The 22,276-nt window shown below is 36.6% G+C and overlaps 1 protein-coding gene across 1 annotated transcript; it reads left to right on the top strand.

Moving 5' to 3' along the window:
• Positions 1–3,507: 3,507 nt before the first annotated feature.
• slitrk6 (SLIT and NTRK-like family, member 6) lies at positions 3,508–21,553 on the top strand. The gene is made up of 2 exons (XM_051121386.1): positions 3,508–3,960; positions 17,790–21,553. The coding sequence occupies exon 2, from the start codon at positions 17,811–17,813 to the stop codon at positions 20,286–20,288; it is 2,478 nt and encodes an 825-aa protein (XP_050977343.1). The 5' UTR covers positions 3,508–3,960; positions 17,790–17,810; the 3' UTR covers positions 20,289–21,553.
• Positions 21,554–22,276: the final 723 nt, after the last annotated feature.

Below are 22,276 nucleotides of genomic sequence, written 5' to 3'. Positions count from 1 at the left end.
TCTCAAACATGTTTTTGTATTCATCAAAAGCATGTCAGAATGCTCTATTGATTTATGTCAGAAGCTGGAGAACATGTGAAAGTTGACTCTTTGCCTCTCACGTGGGTGTTCTCACCTTACGTAATGTGGATAGAAAAGGTGTGGGCTGCTCGGGGTGTTTGCGCAATGCTACCTGGAAACACATGAATACAGGAGAGAAAAAAAAAAAATCTGTGTGCTTTCTTCACTTTTTCTACTTAGGTATAGTAGTGCAATACACCTAATATTAAAGATTTAACAGATTACACCTGCTAATTAAATGCAGTTTGATCTCTATTATGGTTGGTTTCAGTTACATATAACAGTTTCAAGACAGGAGCTTGCATATTATGACTCATGATGAGCTTTACATGATCTTGTCAGTCTCGCTGATGCGTTAGTCATGATGCGAAAAATGAGATGGAAAAAAATGTGTGGCTGGGTGGATTTGCTTTATACTTTGCGAACAAAGAAGTAAGCCAGATTGGACAAAACCTCCCTTTTTGGGAAATATTATATTTAATCTCTTTAAGCTTTTAGTTTCACCTTGATAACAATGAGTGTGCATATCTTGCTGTAATTCATATGAAGATTAAAAACATACAAAAAGGTTAAAACATTTTAAATCAATTACTAATATGAAATATGTAAAATAATAATAGTATTATTCACATAATGTTTTACTTTATTTGCATTGGAATAAGCGGCATTTCAAACTGTGACATCTAAAACTATAATTTATGTAAATCTATCTATCTATCTATCTATCTATCTATCTATCAGTGTTGGGGAGTAACTAGTTACATGTAACGGAATTATGTAATTTAATTACAAAATAAATGTAATTTTAATTAGTTACAGTTACTGAGAAAAAATGTGTAATTAAATTAGAGTTACTTTTGAAAAATGCCAGTGATTACAAAGGGGGTTACATCTGAATTTTTTCACACACCCACCCCCCACTTACAGATTCAATTGACTTCTTTCATAAATTGCATTGACTGCTCTATGCTTATTTGATAACTGTTTTATTTCCTATTTGGGTTTATGCATAAACTTTATTTTTTAAGATTGTTTTTTCCAAGGCATTGTTAGATGCTAGTGTTTTCTGTCATAACTATGCAAACATTTGATTTCAAACCCAGTATTGTAGCTATTAAACTATTTCTTGTTATGATTTCAAATCTGTATTTAACCTCGCAATGATCTCAAAGTAAATAAGAGCTGTTAAGTCTGAATTTGGTGTGTTGGTGCCAATAGCCTTGTGGTTAATGTGCCGATAGTGCAACTGTGCTCATGGTGACCTGAGTTCAATTCCCATCTTGAGGCCCTTTGCCAATCCTGCTCCCCTCTCTCCTGTCTTCTCTCTACTGTCCTATCACAATAAAAGGCATAAAAAATAAGTAAAAAAAAAAAAAGTCTGAATTTGTGGTGGCTGTGCTTTAAATTAAATTATTACATGGCTCTGTGGAATGCTTGATTCTGACTGGTCAGTCATGACATTCCAAGGTATGTTATTCCCCGATAACAACTGGTAAAAACTAATAACTCAGACTCATTCGGGGCAACTTAAGTCAGTGCTATATGCTTAATAGTTTGTCTTGGTGGAAGCTTTGCGTTTGGTTAGCTAATAAAATATTAAAGCTTAAATCAATATTATGTGGACAATTTCTTAATTCTGTGATCCTGGTTTTGTGGACTCGCTCTATTGTTTCATACAAACGCAGCTGCTGCCATTTTTTTTTTTTTTTTTTTTGTGTACACTGTAATGGATTATAAGATAACAAACAAGTACTACTACTTAGTTATTTATGTGCTGAAATGTTGTGTAAAAAAAGTGGTATGACTGCACTGTATCCCTAAAATGTCTAGTTTGAACTTGCCATTTGCTAGCAACTGATTTCTTCATGGGAGCTTTGCATTCAAATATTTCAACTCAGATCAGTGTTTCATGTCTAATTATTTTGTCCGATCTATAATTGTTTTTATGTATGAATGTATTTTAGTGCTGTCAAAACGATCACAGCCAAAATCGAATCATATTTAAATATGATGTATATTATTTAAATATTAAATGAAATATATTTCTTAAATACATACATGTATGTAGGTGTATTTATACTGTGTATTAGGGATGGCTCGATACCATAATTTTGGCTTCGGTACGATACCTTCCTCAAAAGATAAGTGAATTGAAAACATTTAGCAAGTAAGGTTAACATACTAAACATGTATTAGCTCATTGACCTAGACTGATAAGTGCTGTAATACTAGTAGGTCAGCTTAGGCCTACCCAATGAATATTAACAAAGTTTGCTTTACCGTAAAGTGTTATTCTAACAGTCGGAATTTGCATTAAAGATCAGGATAAGCAAGTGTCAAATGACAAATGCTTGGCAAGATTTGATGTGTTGCCTCCTGTGGGAACATGATTTAGAGCAAAGCTTGCATAAAGACAACATGCAGGTGCAGTGAGGTCAGCTTGTTTACCTGTATCATCTGTTTTGTATGCAAAATAATGGCATATTTCACTTCTACTGTTGTCTTTATTTACTAATTTTGAGTGCATTGATAGAGTTTCATCTATTTGATGATCCATCACATTGTTCTGTTGTCATGTTTACCCGTTTCGCAGCAATTTCACCGCCTACAGGTGAACTTCAGAACCGCAGGGTATAAAATACCGAATTGATCGAAATGATAGTATTGAACCGTTTAAAATAAAATATATACCGGTATTTTTTCCAGTACCGGTATACTGCACATACCTATTATATACATAATAAACATATCCAGTACATTTTATGTGAACACAAACTTTTATTTTGGATGCGATTAATTGTGATTAATCGATTTGACAGCACTCATTTATTTTCAATTATTTTATAATTTCATACACGTGTGTGTGTATGTGTGTGTGGGTTTCTATAAATATACACATGTGTGGGTGCATTTACATATACATAAAAATATACACAGTACACAAACTTTTATTTTGGATGCGATTTATAGCGATTAATCTATTTGACCACACTAATTTATTTACTTATTTATTTTAATAATTTTATTTTGTACTATTTTTATTTAATAACAGAATTCATTGTGATTACCTCAAATAGATAAGGTGCCTTAATTGCTTAAATTATTGGACAGAAATGGACATTTTAAACTAGAGCAAGACAACATGTCCCACTAAAGAGCAGTGTGTTTAAAATTAACTGCGGGTTTTTTGTCCCCTAAGCAATAACTTGTAGACAAAACTTTAAGCTATGATTCAGAAATAAACGTTTACATAAATCTCAGCCATATGCACTACAGTACAGAGTGTGACAACTTCCCTTAGTTTTTCTGAAGGTAACATAACTAATGGCTGAGGTTAGCTACTCAAACCGCAGAAGTCCTGCGCAAGGATGCGTTGAGGTCTCGTCTCTCTCTCTCCTCTCCTTATGGAGTCACGATAGCCTCTTTGACTATACGGAGGGAGGAGCTCTAGTGAAGTGAAGCTCCAGCTCAAGCTCATTCACTGGGCAGACCGAGAGGCTGGAGAATCTGTGCCTCCTTCATACCTTCAGTAAGAAACCGCGGGGGTCAGGCGCTTTCCGACGCGACGCGGACAGCTGAATATTAATTGCGGACTTTTATTCTCGACCACTGGACTAGCTGAACACTGAGAAATGCAGGCGCAAAATATCTGAAAATCGCGACAGGACGCGTAAATAAATAATAAAACAACCCACTGCGCGATGGAGAGCTGAGGACAAGTTGGATCTGGACTTGTTCCATGCGTCTTTATGCGCGGTGGGCTCTTCCGTGCCAAGGAAGCCTTTTGAGAAGTCCAGGCGTCCGGTTTGTGCTGCAAAACTGGGTGGTTTTGTTTGATCCACAAAGCACAGATAACTTGGCCAAGTGGAGCTACAAAGACTCCTGCGCTGTGTAATTTGGGTAAGAGCGGCTTACCAATAGCATATCCAAAGTCAAAGCAATGTGTGTTTATTTTAGGCTGAGTGTCGACTGAAAGTGTTTAGGATGAACGCTAGGTGCTATGGATTTTGTATCTTTCAGCATTTGTTTTAGGACATAGGGGCTGGCGCGATGCCTAGACTGCAAAATGCACATCACTTGTTTCTCCTCTGAACAGTTAGTTTCTAAAGCATCTCCTGTTACAGTACATTTTCTTTAATCTGAATGTATTGCAAAAGTACAATAGATGTAACACTGTCTCCTGTGATCTTAAGGGCACCTTATAAGCTTTATTTTACTTATTCATTCCCTGCAAATTCAATCCCTGTAAATGAAACTCAGGTGACTTCATTGTGATGTAGCCGTCTGCAGCACAGATGCTCGCCTTCAAAGTCACATTTACACAAAGGCATAGACACACACACACACACTCAGCCAGACATACCTACACACAGAAGTCTTAATTTAATGTCTCGAGAGACTTTTGCAGCACCGTCTCTACATGCCCACGAGAGATTGATACACAGTCCACGTTAAATCTATCATGATGTTTAGAGAGGTCTCAAACAGTCTGGATTTGTGACTATTGCATGGGGTTGTTCTTCAAGATAAACATTGTTTATTGCTCGTCCAAACTTTTGTTTTCTTTTTGTCAATGCAACATGTCATACGAATACACAGACAGATACTGGCATTAGGATTGCTGTGAAGGATTAAGGTCTGGACTTTTTTTTTATATATATATATATATATAACATACTTAACATTGAGGTATCATGTTTATTTTAACTGGCAGAGTGTGACGCTAGCGACATCAAGGTCATGGGTTTGATTCCTGGGGAACATGCAGTACAAACCTATAAAAGGTCAATTAGTGCATATTGAATGCGTTTATCATTAAAAAATTTCGACTTGATGACATACTTCAAATGTATTTCTAATTGTTGTCTTGGGGACCACAGGTATTTAACATATAAAAAAGCAATGCTAACATGTTCTGTTCTGGTGCACCTGCCAATTTGGATGTTTTATTGCATTTTAAATTGTACAGTATGTCTTGCATGCATCCAGTTACTTCAAACAGATCACAAATATGTGAGGTTTCCTTAGCAATGCAGCAAAAGAACCATCTTCTGTTAATAGTTTGAAGACTATTTTAATAATCCGAAGGACCTTTTTTTCTATTACGAATAACCTTTGGTGCAACAAAAATGTATGAATGATAAAGGTTCTTTATGCCAATAAGAAACCTTTCTTTCAAAGATTGTGGATAACAGTTGCATCTGGAACACAAGAGACAATTAAAGCATCGAAAATATCAGTGTAATGGCTATTGACAAGGTTAAAAGTGAACAAAAATATAGTAAAATGAGAGATTTTACATGTGCAAAAGGGTAAAAGTGTACTTTTATTTATAGTGAAGGCTAAACCCACTATGAAACTCCATATCGAGTGGGCGAGTTTATTAGCTTCACGGAGTGTGGGCCTTTTCTTTCGCCTCTGTTCTTATATGTGGGTGTTGTGGCGTCTCCCTGGGGCGAGCACATCATTTCCTCCATAGTGCCACAGACACAATGAAGGGGCCATCTGCGCTAGCCCACTGATTTGCGCAGGGTAAAATGGAGCGTCACTGATTCGCTCATCCCTTTGCCCCAAGCCCAGTATACACTCTTTCTCTTCATCTCTCCATCCCTCATTCCCCTGCGCTGGATGTTAAGGTCCCCCAGTGGCATGCTGCGGATGCAACCTGCAACAATCTGTTGTAGGTTACTTCCCTTTATTGAGAGCTGTGCGCTTACATGCTCAACATGGACACAAACAACACTGGTGTGTCAGAACAAGCCGAGAAGCCTGCATCGGATCTTGATACCTGGCTAGATCTTACTCAGTGCTTTATGTTTGCATTTTAGTTAAGTTAGCTTTATATAGCACCTTATACAATACAGATTTCAAAGAAGCTTCAGAATAATAAACAGGAAAATAATGATCAGTGAGGCTTAATCAAATATGAGACAAATCCTGCTATAAAGTATCTCTACAGAAGATCAATTCAGATCAGTGTTGATTGAGTTGATTTAGGTGAACTGAATTGAGCTGAATAATGACACTGAACGGAATCAATACTGTGTAAAGATAATCAATAACGAAACAAGTTCAACTTAGCTATAAACAGATCTAAAGAAGGCAACAGTGTTGTTATTCAGCTCGAATCAGTTCAAAATTTATACAGTTTGGTTCAATAAATGTTGACGATCAATTATGAAACATTCGGTTAATTTATAAAGCATCTCTACAGAAGGCAAAAGTGTCAGCTCAATTCAGTTCAGTTTCGATTCAGTTGATTCAGTTGAACTGAACTGAGCTGAACTAAATCAACACTAAACTGAGCTGATTAATCACACTGAACTGAATCAACGCAGAGTGAAGTTTATCAATACCAAAACAAGTTCAACTTATTGATAAGCAGATCTGAAGATGACGGTAGTGTCATTATTCAGTTTGAGTCAATCCGATATTGATTCAGTTTGGTTCAATACATGCTGATGCTACAAAATTAATCAATTATGAAACATTCGATTCATTTATAAAGCATCTCTATAGAAGACAATAATTTTAGCTCATTTCTCTTCAGTGTTGATTCATTTCATTCAGTTGATTCAATCAATTTTGAACTGAACTGAATCAACACTAAACTGAATCAATGCAGAGTGAAGTTCATCAATACTAAAACAAGTTCAACTTATTGATAAGCAGATCTGAAGATGACGGTAGTGTCATTATTCAGTTTGAGTCAATTCAGTTTGGTTTAATACACGTCGACGCTACAAAATAGATCAATTATAAAACATTTAATTCATTTATAAAGCATCTCTATAGAAGACAATAATTTTAGCTCATTTCAGTTCAGTGTTGATTCAGTTAATTCGGCTGATTCAATCATCAATTTTGAACTATACTATATCAACACTGTGTAAAGTTCATCAATTACAAAAGTTCAACTCAGAGATATATTGCTGCTCTGAAGAAGGCAATAGTGTCATTATTCAGCTCGAGTCAGTTCAATATTGATTCAGTTTAGTTCAATAAATGCTGACTATGCAAAATTAATAAATTATGAAACATATGTTTTCTTATGAAGCATCACTACAGAAGACAATATTGTCAGCTCAGTTCAGTTCAGTGTTGATTAAGTTCATTTAGTTGATTCAGTTGAACTGAACTAAATCAATTCTGAACTTAATTGAGCTGAATAATGATACTGAACTGAATCAACACTGTGTAAAGTTCATCAGTTAGAAAACTAAGCTCTAAGACAGTAGTGCCATTATTTTGCTTGCGTCAGTTCGATGTTGAATCAATTCAGTTCAATAACTTTGTAAAGTTCAATCCAACTATTAAGCAGCTTTAGAATAGGCAACAGGGTCATTATTCAGCTCGAATCAGTTTAATAATAATTTAGTTCAGTTCAGTATTCAATAATTCAATAACAGTGTCAATGTTGCAAAGTTCTTCAGTTCTGAAACAAATTCAGCTACAAAGCAGTTGTAAAAAAAGACAATAGCGTCATTAAACTCATCAGTTCAGTGTTGATTTATTTGTTCAATAACTAAAGTTCCAAAACAGGTTTGCAGAAGCTCTACATTACATGTTGATTCAATTAAGTTTAATAATAGTGTCAATGTTGCAAAATTTGTCAATTCCGAAATATATTTGATTCAGCTATAAAGCAGCTCTACAGAAGACATAGTGTCATTATTCAGCTCTGTTCATTTTAAGCTTTGTTCCCATCCATTGTATCAGTGCAGTCAAACTGATAATATTACTGAATATTAAGTGTCTTTTCAACCCCAACTAAATTCAGAGCACACTTTATTAAAATTATACTTGGTTAAAATTGTGTCAAGAAGTATAAATATAATAAGAACTAGATTTTTAGTGCTGTTCATATGAACTGGAGTAGAAAGAAGTTTGCAAAGAAGTTCAGAGTGGTTTTTACTGCATTGGTTGCTAAGGTGTTCTGAGTGGTTGCTAGGTGGCTGCTTACCAACCCAAGTTTAAAGAGCCTCCTCCATGTCTCTTGAAATGGCTCAGCTCCTTCCTTCAATGTCAGTCTGGGATTTTTTGCCTGTTTTATCGACCACCTGGTGGAAAGCATAAGTCTAATTGCTTCGAAAAAGTAACAGCATCCAACTTGATTCCTATGTCTGTAATGGTGCTGGATATGTTATACGCCATATTTTAGTACTTAAAAGTTAAACAAACTCCTAACCCATGTATGAGCAATAGTAATAATAATGCTTTCTATGCTACTAACATCTATTTTTAACTTTGTTGGGGAGAAATGCATTTGTAGTATCAAAGGCTCTTTGCTTTTTTAAGACATTGTCTTGATGAAAACGACACTGAGAAAATTAAATCATCGATCTTCCTTCCCTGCATTGAGATAATGGTTGCCCTTGTAAATACATGTGATTCTCTGGAGGATTCACATTGTGCAGTTTAGGTTTATTTGAGTCTGGCTAACGTTGAAATCCTTTTTTTTTTTTTTTTTTCTGGGCCAAATTGAGAAAGAACACTGGAGCAAGGAGCAAGGAGCAAGGAGCAACTACAGATATCCAGACTTATCAACTTTGACAATGGCATGAAAACAAATGCTTCTCTCTGCGCTCTGTTTCATACAGTGTTGCATTTAGAAATGTGTCATTATTCAACGTTGTTAGTATTTCCACAAGGGGCGCTGTTGTGGACATTATCATTTTTGGTTACGCTTTTAAAAAAATGCTGTAATTTATTTATTTATTTATTTATTTATTTAGAAATGGTCTGTTTCTCTTCCAAAACAAGTAATGTCATAGCAGAGCAAAAGTTTAAAGAGAATCTTGCTAAGCAAGTTAGTTAAAATCAACATGTTTATAGCTTCCAGAATAACTCGGCTTCCTGAATATCACACGTTTAATGGCACACAATGTGCAAAATAATCTTCTGACCTAAGAATAAATCTAGCTTCAAATGCAATGCAAAAGAAAACAGCTGAAAAGCTGTTAAAAGTGGTGATTATTTTATTAAATGATTACATCTCTGTAATATCTTCTGCATTTATCTCATTAGCCGCAGTCTTTTTCGTAAGCTCAAGGCAAAGCTGAATTCACAGAGCTGAACGATACCAACACTCACACGACTCATCTGGAAATGCAGCGCTATATAATTTTAAGATGTCAACTCTGTGTCAGACCCACCGCTGTTATTTTTCCACTTCATTTGCTTTAGTGACCAAAGAAATTACATAAAGTTTTGAACAAGCCACGCATTATTTCTTTCTTGAATGCATGTAATCTAACACTGCATTAGACAGACTGAGACTGTTATAAATAGGGCTTGTGCAAAACTCATCAAATCATTAGGGTTGTTTACTTAAGTCTTTTGTTTTGCTCTGGTCTGTTCTATGGTATCACCTGTTAGCCAGACAAAGTCATTCAGTCACTTGTATTGTATTTTACCACAATTTGAGGTACGATTTATGTCCATTACACTAAAGGCATGAGTTTAGCACCAATTTTAATACTTCAGGTCAAGGGTTTGTTGAAATGACTAACCCACAGTATGAGCAACATGAAAGATGCTTGACTTACTGTAGCATGTACTGATAAAATGGGATCACAGAAGTGTGTTCTATTAGAATAAACAGCAATGAAGGGGAAAATCAAATGTAGTGCAGAAAAAAAGTGAGAACAACTTCCTGTTGTGATGTTGATTTGCAAGGAGAGGTGCATCTGTTACATGCAGATGTTTGTTTCCGTGAGCATATCTGGTTTCATCCGGTAGATGTAATTGCTAATTCCTGTGAAATAATTATGGCACATTTGTTTACCAACACATTTGAAAGAAGAACACTGCACTTCTATTCATATCTAAAAATTCATTCATATAAGCAAATGATAAATGTGATCTCCAGTGATGATCTATTGGCTCCAAAACTTACAAAGGCATCATATGTGCGCTCAAAACACTAAGGCTGTATCATAATGTTGGCTACTGCCTAAGATAACCTGTTTTACCCAAGTACTAAGGCAACATTGCATGCATCCAAAATTGCATTGTCACCAACTTATTACAAATCAGATCATAGGCGCAAGTTATAGCGCATTTCAAATCAGAGGTGCTCACAAAACTGAGACTTTTCCCAAATGTAGGTTACAACATTACAGTATGCTGTCTTCTACGATAACTTCTTTTATCCAAATTCTAAGGAAATATTGCATGCGTTGCAGAGAACATTATCCAAGAATGCCCTGCAATTAACTTGAGATGCAGAAGTGAGAGAAAATACAATTATAAATGCACCAAAACACCAAACCCCAAAACATATTGATTAAAAAAAAACTGTCCAGTCGAACTAAACACTGAATGTTTAGCTTAATATTTTCTTACTTAGCAATTTTTGTCTTGTTTTCCAATTCAAAACATTCTTGAACCATAATCATTTTACTTGAGAAGCAAAATGGAACAAGATACTTGGTCTTGTTTTCTGCAAAATAACTCATAATTCATATTTTACAGGTTTTAAAGGAGAACTCCACTTCCAGAACAACAATTCACAAATAATTTACTTACCCCCTTGTCATCCAAGATGTTCATGTCTTTCGGTCTTCATTCATGAAGAAATTATGATTTTTGAGGAAAGCATTTTAGGATTTTTCTGCATATAATGGACTTCATTGGCGCCCCGAATTTGAACTTCCAAAATGCAGTTTAAATGCAGCTTCAAAGGGCTCTAAACGATCCCAGCCGAGGAAGAAGGGTCTTATCTAGTGAAACGATCGGTAATTTTTTTTTAAAATAATTTTTTAATACTTCACAGGCTCTGGGATGTGCGTTCACGACGCTACATACTATTGAATCACGTCGGAAGGTCACACGGAACGTAGGCAGAACTACAGACCCAGTGTTTACAAAAATTGTTTTTTGCCATACTCAGTACACAGACGATGAACTTACACGTGATTCGTAGCAGTGATAGGAAGTTCAGATCATTTTACTGACTTGGACCTTTGAGTCTCATTCAGCAAAATGAATCTTTTTTCGAGTCATTTCGTTCATTTTTTAGCAAACAATAATCAAAATGTTACGTGTTACTTCCCTAACACATCTACTGCTTACACGAACGTTGATCACACTACAAACACAAACTGTAATGCTATAAGAAACAGAAAAGATTAATTCATTGTTTACCGGAGTCTTTAGTCTATGATTAGCTCACCTCACTTCTTATCTGACAAGTTTTCGGGTTTGAGTCGTTCATTCATCACGTGACAGCCCCATAAGATGAACGAACGACTCGAAAAACCCAAAGACTCAAAACAGGTGAACTAATTCCAGTACCGAACGTTGGATGTTGTGCATGCGCGACTGAATGACTCACTCCCTGAAATGACAAATTTGTCCCGAGTCATATTGAAGATTTGTTCAAAATGAAAGATTAGTTCAAGAACGACCCATTACTAATTTGTAGCATCGTGAGCATTGCATCCCAGAGCCTGTGCTACACAAGCTGTTGTGCTTAAAAAGTATGATTTTTTTTTTTTTTTTTTCTAAAAAAAATGACATTGTTTTGCTAGGTAAGACCCTTCTTCTTCAGCTGGAATCGTTTAGAGCCCTTTGAAGATGCACTTAAACTGCATTTTGGAAGTTCAAAATTGTGGCACCAATGAAGTCCATTATATGGAGAAAAATCCTGGAATGCTTTCCTCAAAAACCATAATTTCTTTACAGCTGAAGACAGAAAGACATGAACATCTTGGATAACAAGGAGGTGAGTAAATTATTTGTAAATTGTTGTTCTGGAAGTGGACTTCTCCTTTAAGCACAAACTCACTTTATTTTAATACATTATTTTCAGAAAGCAAGACACGGTATCTAATGGCATTTGTTTAAATTGGAATGTTGCATTCACCCTTTAAAAACAATGAAAAGCCAAATTTGCCCTTGTGACGTTATCTCGGGTGTGGATATTAAATGGTCTGGCACCTGAGTGTCCTGATTTTTAACATACTTGTATAATGGACCTAAAGACCTAAACTATTCTACCTGGAATGAGGTTGCAACCCTAATTGCATTGTCTTGTAAAAATGCCACATCTGTCATGTTCAAAGTCGGCGGCCCGAATTGGTTTGACACCAGCTTCAAAGACGACGTGAAAGATAAGACAATTCTTTCAAAAGTCTAGGAAAATTAAAGTTGTACCTGTTCTTTAAATAGCATATGTTAAGCAGATTATGCAAATGGCATTGTGGTTGATTTAAGCAGTTGATTTGCTCCTGTGTGACAGGACCACAGCCATTGATTGCCATGCTTCAATGGCCAACCTTGTTCTGGTGGTGTTTCATTACTGATCAGATAAATAATGAATGACCAACCCTTAGAAATGTGTCCGAGACAGCAGCCATTCTTTCAACCTGCTCAAGCAAGACAATGCCCGCTGTCGACAAACAATACTTCTCTGGGGACTGGATCAAATGTAATTTCCCTTTTAAAAAGGTTAGCATCATGAGATTCAACTAAGATGCAAATGAGCTCCAAATATTAAAAAAAATGACCCAAAGACTTTTACTTTGCAATCTGTAGTTAGTTGTGTAGATTCTTTCTCTTTGGCAGCTTGTTAGAGAGATGCTTGCATTGCTGTAGGCCTTCAAGCAATTGGAATTCAGCATTGCAGGGTAAACGGCACATATGGGGCCATGCAAAAAATGTATTGCCTCAAAACAGAAGACACTGAATTGTGATGGCAAGATAAGATAGTGGAAGCGAGAAACACACAATATTTCCTCTGTTATGGATATATGAAGCTCTAAGCCACAAACAAGTTCACTAGACTCATACAAAATAGCCTTGAGGGTTATTTTTCTTTGCTTTAATTTATTTGAACATTTCCCGGGACATATAACATCAAACAATGTCATCAGACATTTACCAGTGTGCTGCTGTGATGGATTCTGCATTCTGGTCTAATGTTCAGTAGAGCTGGCAACTTTGCATATATATACACATGCATATGTGTGCATAATGTGGGGTGGATGCAGTATACTGTACATCTTTGGATGTCTTCCATTCTCTCTGGCATGTGTCATTTCAGTTGGAACAAATGAGTTACTGGGCTTATACACCGTGAAATATGATTTTTCGAATCTGTAAATAAAACAAAGAGTGCGTTTTACAAGAAAACACGATTTTATTCTTTATACGTCAAAATTGCATGTTTAATTCAGTGTGTTAATTGCCATTGCTTTGTAATTAATGGAACAATTTCCTAGCGATCTGAAGTGAAAATAAATTTCTACACCTATCTATCTATCTATGTATTTATCTAGTATATATAATCATCTTGTTGTTCCGACAAGAATTCATAAAAAAATCAGAATTTAATTCAATTAAACAAATGCAAGAATTAGGAGGAACAAATCCCAAAAGAGATCTCTTTAATATTTAAGTTGTTTATCCTAGACAGCATTGAGATTTGATGGAAGGCCAAAGGAGAAGTTTACTGAGGTTTCCTGCTATTTTGGATTTTTATACTTTGAAAAACAACCATAATCTCAGGCTTGAAGATACCAAGTCTTGGATTTCAAACAAAATAAACTTAAGATTTTTTTCATCAATTATTAAAGAGACCCAGAACAGACCAAATTATCTAGACAATTCAGCCCTGGGGAAAAAAAAAATGGTGCAGAATCAATTTTCCCTCAGAAATTGCTAATAAAAAAAAAAAAAAAAAAAAAATATATATATATATATATATAAGAAAGCAAGAAAGAAAGAAAAAGAAAAGAAAGAGCTAAGAAATGCCAAATAACACATAATTAAAGGTAAAATAGAAAGTAGACATTCTACGTTTCACAAGAAAATTTTATTCTTCATACGTCAAACTTGCATGTTTAGTTCAGTGTGTTAATTGCCATTTCTTTGTAATTAATGAGACAATTTCTTAGCGATCTGAAGTGAAAATACATTTCTACACTTATCAATCTATCTATCTATAGTATATATAATCATCTCGTTATTCCGACAAGAATTCAGAAACTTCAGAATTTAATTCAATTAAACAAATGTAAGAATTAATTCTTGCATTTGTTTAATTTAATTAAATTCTGATTTTTTATGAATTCTTGTCGGAACAACAAGATGATTATATATACTAGACAGATACATAGATAGATAGATAGGTGTAGAAATGTATTTTCACTTCAGATCGCTAGGAAATTGTTCCATTAATTACAAAGCAATGGCAATTAACACACTGAATTAGGAGGAACAAATCCCAAAAGAGATCTCTTTAATATCTCGGTTGTTTCTCCTAGACAGCATTGAGATTAAATGGAAAGTAAATGGAGATGTTTACTGAGGTTTCCTGCTATTTTGTATTTTTATGCTTAGAAAAACAACCATATAAAGAGAGAAAAAGAAAAGAAAGAGCTAAGAAATGGCAAATAACACATAATTAAAGGTAAAATAGAGAGTAGACGTTCCACGTTATACAAGAAAATGCAATTTTATTCTTCATACGTCAAAATTGCATGTTTAATTCAGTGTGTTAATTACCATTTCTTTGTAATTAATTGGACAATTTCTTAGCATTTAAGATTTTTTCATTAAATTATTAAAGAGACCAGGATCAAACCAAATTATCTAAAAAATGGTGCAGAATCAATTTTCCCTCAGAAATTGCTAGTAAAGAAAAAAGAAAGAAAAATAAAAGAGCGAGCTAAGAAATGGCAAATAACACATAATTATAGGTGAATAGAAAGACTGAAATTGTATTTTCTTGTAAAACGTACTCTAGTAACCTAGTAACAAATTTAATTGTTTTATAGTGTATCCACATTCATTTTACAACTGTATATTCCTTCTGTAGTCAACAGTTCTCTCAGTTGTTCTCATTTGCTATATGAAAGAGCAATTACATTTCAGACTGTACTTTTCTTTGAGCAATCAGAACGAATGACATTATTGAGATTTCTTTCTTTTGTTTTATAAAGTGTTTTTCTCAGCATATAAGAAGCCTTAAACAAACATCTCCATTTGTTCTACATTCAATCTCCTTACTGTCTAGCAGGAGAGACAATTGGGAGATCAAAAAGATCTCATTCGTGACTTTTCTATCTTATGGGATGGCCTATATGCTTTGGGTAACCGTGCGAGAGAAAGACAGGAAAATTTGCTGTATCAGGACAGATGTTCTCATTCCCCTCCAAGGATGTGTGGAGCGGGTTAGACAGGCAGGGTGGGCGTAAACCTGAGGCATGAGGACTCACGGGTCGAGCTCTGTGTGGGTATGTGTGTATATAGATAGATAGTTAAGTAGATGGATATTAGACCCTGCTTAAATGCATGAGAGCGCAATATGTAGGCTTCGCTGGCTTCTAATGGACCACAAATTCTCTCCTCACTGTCAGCCACACACTGCTTGCTAAAAATAGGAATGGGACCGCATTTTTATTTCCTTCTTTGTCCTGTCATCTAGCATGACATGCAAGCATTCACATTCCCTGCAGTTTTTGTAATCTTTAATCTAATTTTATTTATGCCCCCGCCCCCTTTCCACTGCTGTTCTACCTGCATCCTCAAGGGAGACAACGAAAATCATCTTTGTTGTCTTCACACGCCGTGTTTGCTCACAGCTGTCAGCGCACGCAGCTTGTCGGTGTCATGTGGCATGCCGGACCGCTCGATGTTTGATTTCATGTCAATACAATTGGGAAGTGTTTCATTCCTCGCAGAGTCTCCGGTACTCTGGGGAGTTTTATGTTTCAGTTAATTTGCATAGAACTGTGTTATGTCACTTTAAATGATGTTAAAATGAAGAATAACGTGTGGTTGTTTTCTTTTGGTGGAACTGTATGAGGAAGAGGTTGCTCCGGGGATTTATGTTTCATTTAAATATCATCTTTCTCCTAGACGTGTCATCAAGTTCTTTTGAATGTTATAAAAACATCCAAATGAAACAACTGTTGACATCCAGCATATAGAATATAGAGCTATAAAATGAAAGTAAATAGCAGATCAGATCATTTGGTCTTGAAAGAATTTTATGAGAAATGGTTGAGTTCATACAGAAATCTTTTACCTTTGAAGGTTTTTAGTATCATCTGACCAAGACTGGATACAATGTCTGAGATGGTCTTCTTCATTCTCTTCCTCAGATATAAATATGAATTTAATGATTTTTACACTGATTCCTCTTAACAATTGTGATTCCTAACTGTTAATAAAAAATAATATTTTGGATTCTTGAGGAAGAAATGTTTTGAAGTTGTTTAAATCACAAAAGGTGTGTTTAAGAATCTATTTTTCATTCTTTTTTAGAGGATGAATCAAAGCAATCCAATAATGAATTCCATTCATTCATCTTTTTAGAAAATACTACTGTAAAAACATGGAATAAATCTTTACACATTGTGATGTGAATAACAAGTCAGTCAACAGTCAATGATTTAAGTCTCACCAGTACAACATAACACAGCTGGAAGCCGTATGTGTTTGATTTACTGAAAGAACCAGTTCAATTTGCTGAAGAGTCGGACTACACTGTCCTATGATTTTAATTCTCCAAAAAGTACAAACTTATAAGAATCATTCGTTCTAGAAAACAGACTATGCTGAAGGGATTTAATTCACTAACAAGCATTTACTCATCATAAGACGCATATAAGTCATTCACTCGCAAATGGGACAGTGCTGATCAAGCTGTATTTTTTTGATTGCTCAAAAGAAAGCATTTCGTAGCAGTTTTTCTGTGCCGCTGAATAGTGACTATGAAATACGCTTTCATAGATGAAAATACTGTAGTTGTGAGTCGGCACAGGAATGCATGCACATGTGACATTAACGGTAATTCTGTTCCAGTTCCAGTTCCAGTTCCAAAAAAAACAGGTTTCAAATAAGAACCGGTTCTTGGCTCCAACCCTACAAATAAGACAAAAGCAATTGTTGAATGCTAAAGAGTACAGATCTATAACATTAATGTGAAAGAACCTGTTGTTGTGAGAATGTTCATAATGAATTCACTAACTTCATTAGTCCATTGTTTATGTTTCATTCAAATTAATTCTGCGGTATAATTGTTGGCACAGTGAGAGGATTGTAGGACACGTCTTAAAGCACACTCATCCAGATGTTTGAGGTAACAAGGTCAGGAAAACCAGTCTAATTATGCAAGGAAAAATCTCACAGGGTGTCTGCTGCTGAGGACTGTGAAGTAAATTGTGCATCATTTAGTATGTCATGGTAAAATATAGAATATAGGCTATGCAAGCCTACAAATTCTTTGCCTTTACTGTGAAAAAAAAAAAAAAAAAAAAACTTCCTTGATCTACAAATTATGAGACGTAAGCACAAGTCTGTTTCTTGATTAGAATGTAATTATCCCAGTAATTTGAGATACTTAATTATTTCCCTAAGTATGTAATGCGATATAATCATCACTATTATCATCATCATCAATGACGCAACCAAATTATTCATTTAGGACTATTACAGCATTAGTTACAGAGTGTTCTAGTGTTCCACTCACAGCTTGTATGCAATAATAAAATGCAATACGTTAGCAACACGGCTTTAATGATGGCTTTAATAATATATCTGTATCAGTATCTGTATTTAGGCACAGATCTTTTTTGCTTCTTTTTTACCAAATCACAGCCTGTTTATTTCATTATATTCAGTACTGTGAATTTGCAATAATTCCCATAATTCAGTGTTATTTTATGAGTTTGCTAACTGCACTCAGTAATTACCTTTCCTTCTCTCTCCCTTTTTAGATACAAGGAAGAAAAAAAAAAATGCTGGCCAGGATCATTTTTATTTGCTCCTTCTTTGCTGGTGCTACTTTTGGAGATACTGAGACCAAGTATGGAGGAGCTTGCAAATCTTTGTGCACCTGTGAAGAGAAGGATGGACACTTGTACATAAACTGTGAAGAGAGAAACATAAGCAAAATCTCAGACGTGAAAGTGCCGTCAGATATACCTTTCCATTTGAATCTGTACAAAAATGATTTAGTGGAGCTGCTTGCAGAGGATATGGATGCTTTCAAGAATGCCGTCACACTACATCTCGGTGCAAACAGCATACAGGAGCTTGAACCTGGCGTGTTCAGTGCGCTTGGATCCCTGAAAAAGCTGCACATAAACAGCAACTTCCTGGTCATGCTGAAGGAGGACACATTTCACGGCTTGGTAAATTTGGAATACCTTCAGGCGGACACCAACTTCATCCGGGTCGTGGAGCCAGGGGCCTTCAGCAAGCTTGTCCGTCTTAAAGTTCTGATCCTCAACGACAACTCCATCGAGTTCCTTCCAAGCAACATTTTCCGCTTTGTGCCTCTGACACATTTGGATCTGCGTGGGAACAAGCTGCAGACACTGCCGTACGTGGGTTTCCTGGAGCATATTGGTCGTATCATGGAGCTTCTGTTGGAGGACAACGACTGGGTGTGCAATTGCGAAATCTTGCACTTGAAGGTCTGGATCGAGAACATGCGAGCACAGTCGTCCATCGGCGAGGTGGTTTGCAACAAGCCTGAAGATCTTAGGGGCCTTTCTTTGGCCAGGGTCAAAAGGGATTTACTTTGCCCCTCCCATGCTGACATCAATCTCGAAGAGCCGTCAAAGTCTCTAGACATGGTTGTCACCCCATCCACCAAGGTTGTTCAGATACCGAATGTCAATGATGGCACAAAATTACCCACACCTGCAAATGGCCTAGGGACATTTTGTGTGCCAATGTGCTCTTGTCCTCCCCAAAGCATGGGGTTTTTAATGCACTGTGAGGACCGAGGCATTCAAAGGATATCTGATATCGGAATTCTTGAACAAAGCCCAACCAAGCTGTTTTTGACAGGAAATATGATACAGCGACTTTTCAAATATGACTTTGTGACGTACGACAGTTTGGAATTGCTCAATTTGGCAAACAACCAAATAGACTACATTGACAACGAAACCTTTCTGAGTTTGAGCAATTTGAAAAAGCTGTACCTGAATGGAAATAGGATAGAGAAAATCTCGGCAACAATGTTTCTTGGCCTTCACAACTTGGAATACTTGTACCTGGAGCATAATGCCATCAAAGACATTGAGGCTGGGTCGTTCAACCCTCTGACCAATCTAAAGCTCCTGTTCCTAAACAACAATCTACTCAAGACGCTCCCTGCACAAATATTTCGTAATGTACCCTTGGTGAAACTGAGCCTAAGGAAAAATGTCTTTATGCACTTACCGGTGAGTAATGTGTTGGACCAGCTCAATTATTTGGAGCAAATTTATCTCGAGGACAATCCTTGGGACTGCACTTGTGATTTGGTCAGCCTCAAACAGTGGGTGGAAAAGCTAAGCAAGGACACTGTGGTGGGTAGCATCTTATGCCACACTCCTCAAAAACTGTCTACTGCTGACGTTAGAAACCTGAAGCATGATGCTCTCTGTCCTGGCTTGGTCACCTATAAGTCTTTACCTGGAGACACCAAGGATGATGTCTTAGCCACGCCTGCACCAGGAATCGGTACCAGCGGCTTCTTCAAGTCTCTGACAGAAGCAGTGCCACTATCGGTGCTCATCCTCTGCCTTCTCATCCTCTTTCTGACCTTCATCTTCTGCGCCGCAGGAATCATTGTGTTTGTGCTACACCGTCGGCGGAGACAGGCCAAGAAGAAACAAGCAGAGGAGCAACCTCGCGAGAGCAGTCCCATCCACCTGCACTACAGCATGTACGGCCAGAAGACCACCCACCACGTAACCGAAAGGCAAGGACCCGGCATGTATGACGAACCTTCCCGTAGCCCCCTCGTTCAGGTCTGCAGGAACCCTAGTTACTGCTCTCAGCACAAGGAATACGAGTTAGACGAGTACGACAGTGAAAAACCTAAGCATATCTGCCACAGCATCCTTGACAAGGAGAGCGACTCCCTACTTACGGGACCCAGCATGAAGTTCAGGGCCGTGACCGACTACCCCGCCGAGTTTGTGAGTTTAGGAGATGCGAGCTCCTTGTACAAGAACATCTTAGAAAGGGAACGGGAGCTCCAACAGCTCAGCCTCACCGAATATCTCAGGAAAAACATATCACAGCTACAGCCAGCTGTGGACATGCAAGTCCCCAACCATCACAAAGAGCTTAAACTAATGGAGACACTTGTTTATACGAGGCCGCGGAAGGTCATGGTGGAACAGACTAAAAATGAGTACTTTGAACTCAAAGCCAACTTACATGCTGAACCAGACTATTTAGAAGTCTTAGAGCATCAAACGACTTTCAACTGAGATAAGTACACTGTATACCTTGATTTGACAAATGATACTCCAAGTGCCTTGACAGTTCATTCTGAGTTCCGATTTAGCCCGCGAGAGATCTAATAAAACAACGTCAGAGTAGAGGAAATTCTCACGATACAATTACATGGACTCAATGTCTAATTTCAGGTGGACCTTTAGTGTTAGCATGCTATTGGACATTGCAGATGATGGATTATGCATTCTAACAAAATTCCAGTTGTTTTTGGACAAGATTGGCTTTGATAGCAGAACATTTGTTGTGCATTGTGGTTAATGCATTCTCTTTATGTTTGGTAGGGAAGACTAGCATAGAGTCACTTCGCATTTCTATCTGTGTGTCTCTTATTATGTACGTGACAGATCTTCAAGCACCGTTTATCTGTAGCAATGGAAGAAAACATGTTTTCTTTCCCTTTTTCTCTGTCAGACAGAACATTCACGGTTAGTTAAATCATTTGCAGATTTGCTAAGTTTTGAATTAAACATTCCCAACACAGTTTTTGTTCATTAAATATTAAAAATGGTTGTGTTTGGATCTCAAGATGCCTGAAAATTGCATTTATTAATAAATAAGGCGTCATCAAGAGCGAGTGGCTTACCAAATGGCTATTGTTTTGACCCTGAGGCCAGACTTTATGAGTGGGCTCATTTATCGTGCCTGAAATTGGCCTCTCACCTGGAATTCTCAACACGCCTGGAGAGTTTGTTCAGAAATCATGTCTTACAGACCCACTTGCTCATTACCTCCACTGCACTCTGATATGGACAAAAACTCTGCTGGGCATCCTTGGAGAAAATGAAACAAAAAGAATTGCACTACTTAAAATACCATTTTGAGGTGGTTGATGACAATCACGTTGTGGGGCCGCACAGTCTATGCCATTTTTCCCATAGGAAAACCGAGTAGTGTAGCTTCTGGTTTGTATAATAATGTTGTTTAAAGTTCCTTTCGAAAACACGAATCATATCCAACTATTTTCTTTCAGCATGACAATTATGCAGGGTGTTTTATCTTCATCATCTGGCTGGAGAAGAAAAGAAAAATATATATCTATATATGTATATGTATAGAGAAAATATGCACACAAATTATTGTGTTAAGCCTTGAAATGTTTTACTGTATGGAAGAGCACCATAGCTTTATTTTGTACAAGTGTGGATGGGAGTTATTTATTCTGTATATTTGTACATAATTTAACATTTATATATGTTTGTGTGCCTTTAATGTGGTACCAATTAAACTGTAAATAAAAAATAAATACATAAATAAAATAAATAGAGTGTATTGCAATATTATGGCCACTAACACGAATAGCACATGATACAAGTAAATAAGTAAATGAAATTAGGGTATTTTGGTCTGTCACTTGATAGAAACTAGTCAAATTAGACGAATTACAACACGGAGAGACTCCTTGACATGTCCTTATCCTCAAACCAAAAGGAAACAATGCACAAAGTAAAAGAAAATATGATCGAGACCACATTAAAAAAAGCCACTGATGTATGATTTATTCTTTCCTGGTTTGTGAACTAACAGTCATAACAGCAGCTTCTGTGAGATTAAACATATCAAATATGTTTTAAAACATGTACAGTTGTGAAAATGTATGCCACTTCAAAGATAGCACTGAGATGATTTCATCCCTAATATCAGTGAAGCAGTAAATCACACCCAAACATCCTACAAAAGTCGCTCACGTCAGCTTGTGAACTTGACAGCTTGCCATAGCCAAACATAATTCTGTCAGACCCTCGTTTCTCCAAAAGAGCCTTTTTCGAGCACGCAAGCAGCGTGCAACATTCAATTGCTCCTCAGAACGCTGAAGGCTTCTTTTCATCCACTCCACACTTTCATCTTCCCTTTCTCCTCGCTTAAGTGGCTTTCCAATATCCTTCCATTAACCATCAGGTAGAATCATTCACATCAACCTGAGTAATTTCCACCCTCCCTTGAGAAAAGGAAGTCACCTGGG

The sequence above is a fragment of the Labeo rohita genome, chromosome 1 (genome assembly GCF_022985175.1).
Source record: "Labeo rohita strain BAU-BD-2019 chromosome 1, IGBB_LRoh.1.0, whole genome shotgun sequence".
Taxonomy (NCBI): Eukaryota; Metazoa; Chordata; class Actinopteri; order Cypriniformes; family Cyprinidae; genus Labeo; species Labeo rohita.
The sequence above is the reverse complement of the archived record's forward strand: the minus strand, read 5'-3'. Positions and strand labels throughout refer to the sequence as shown.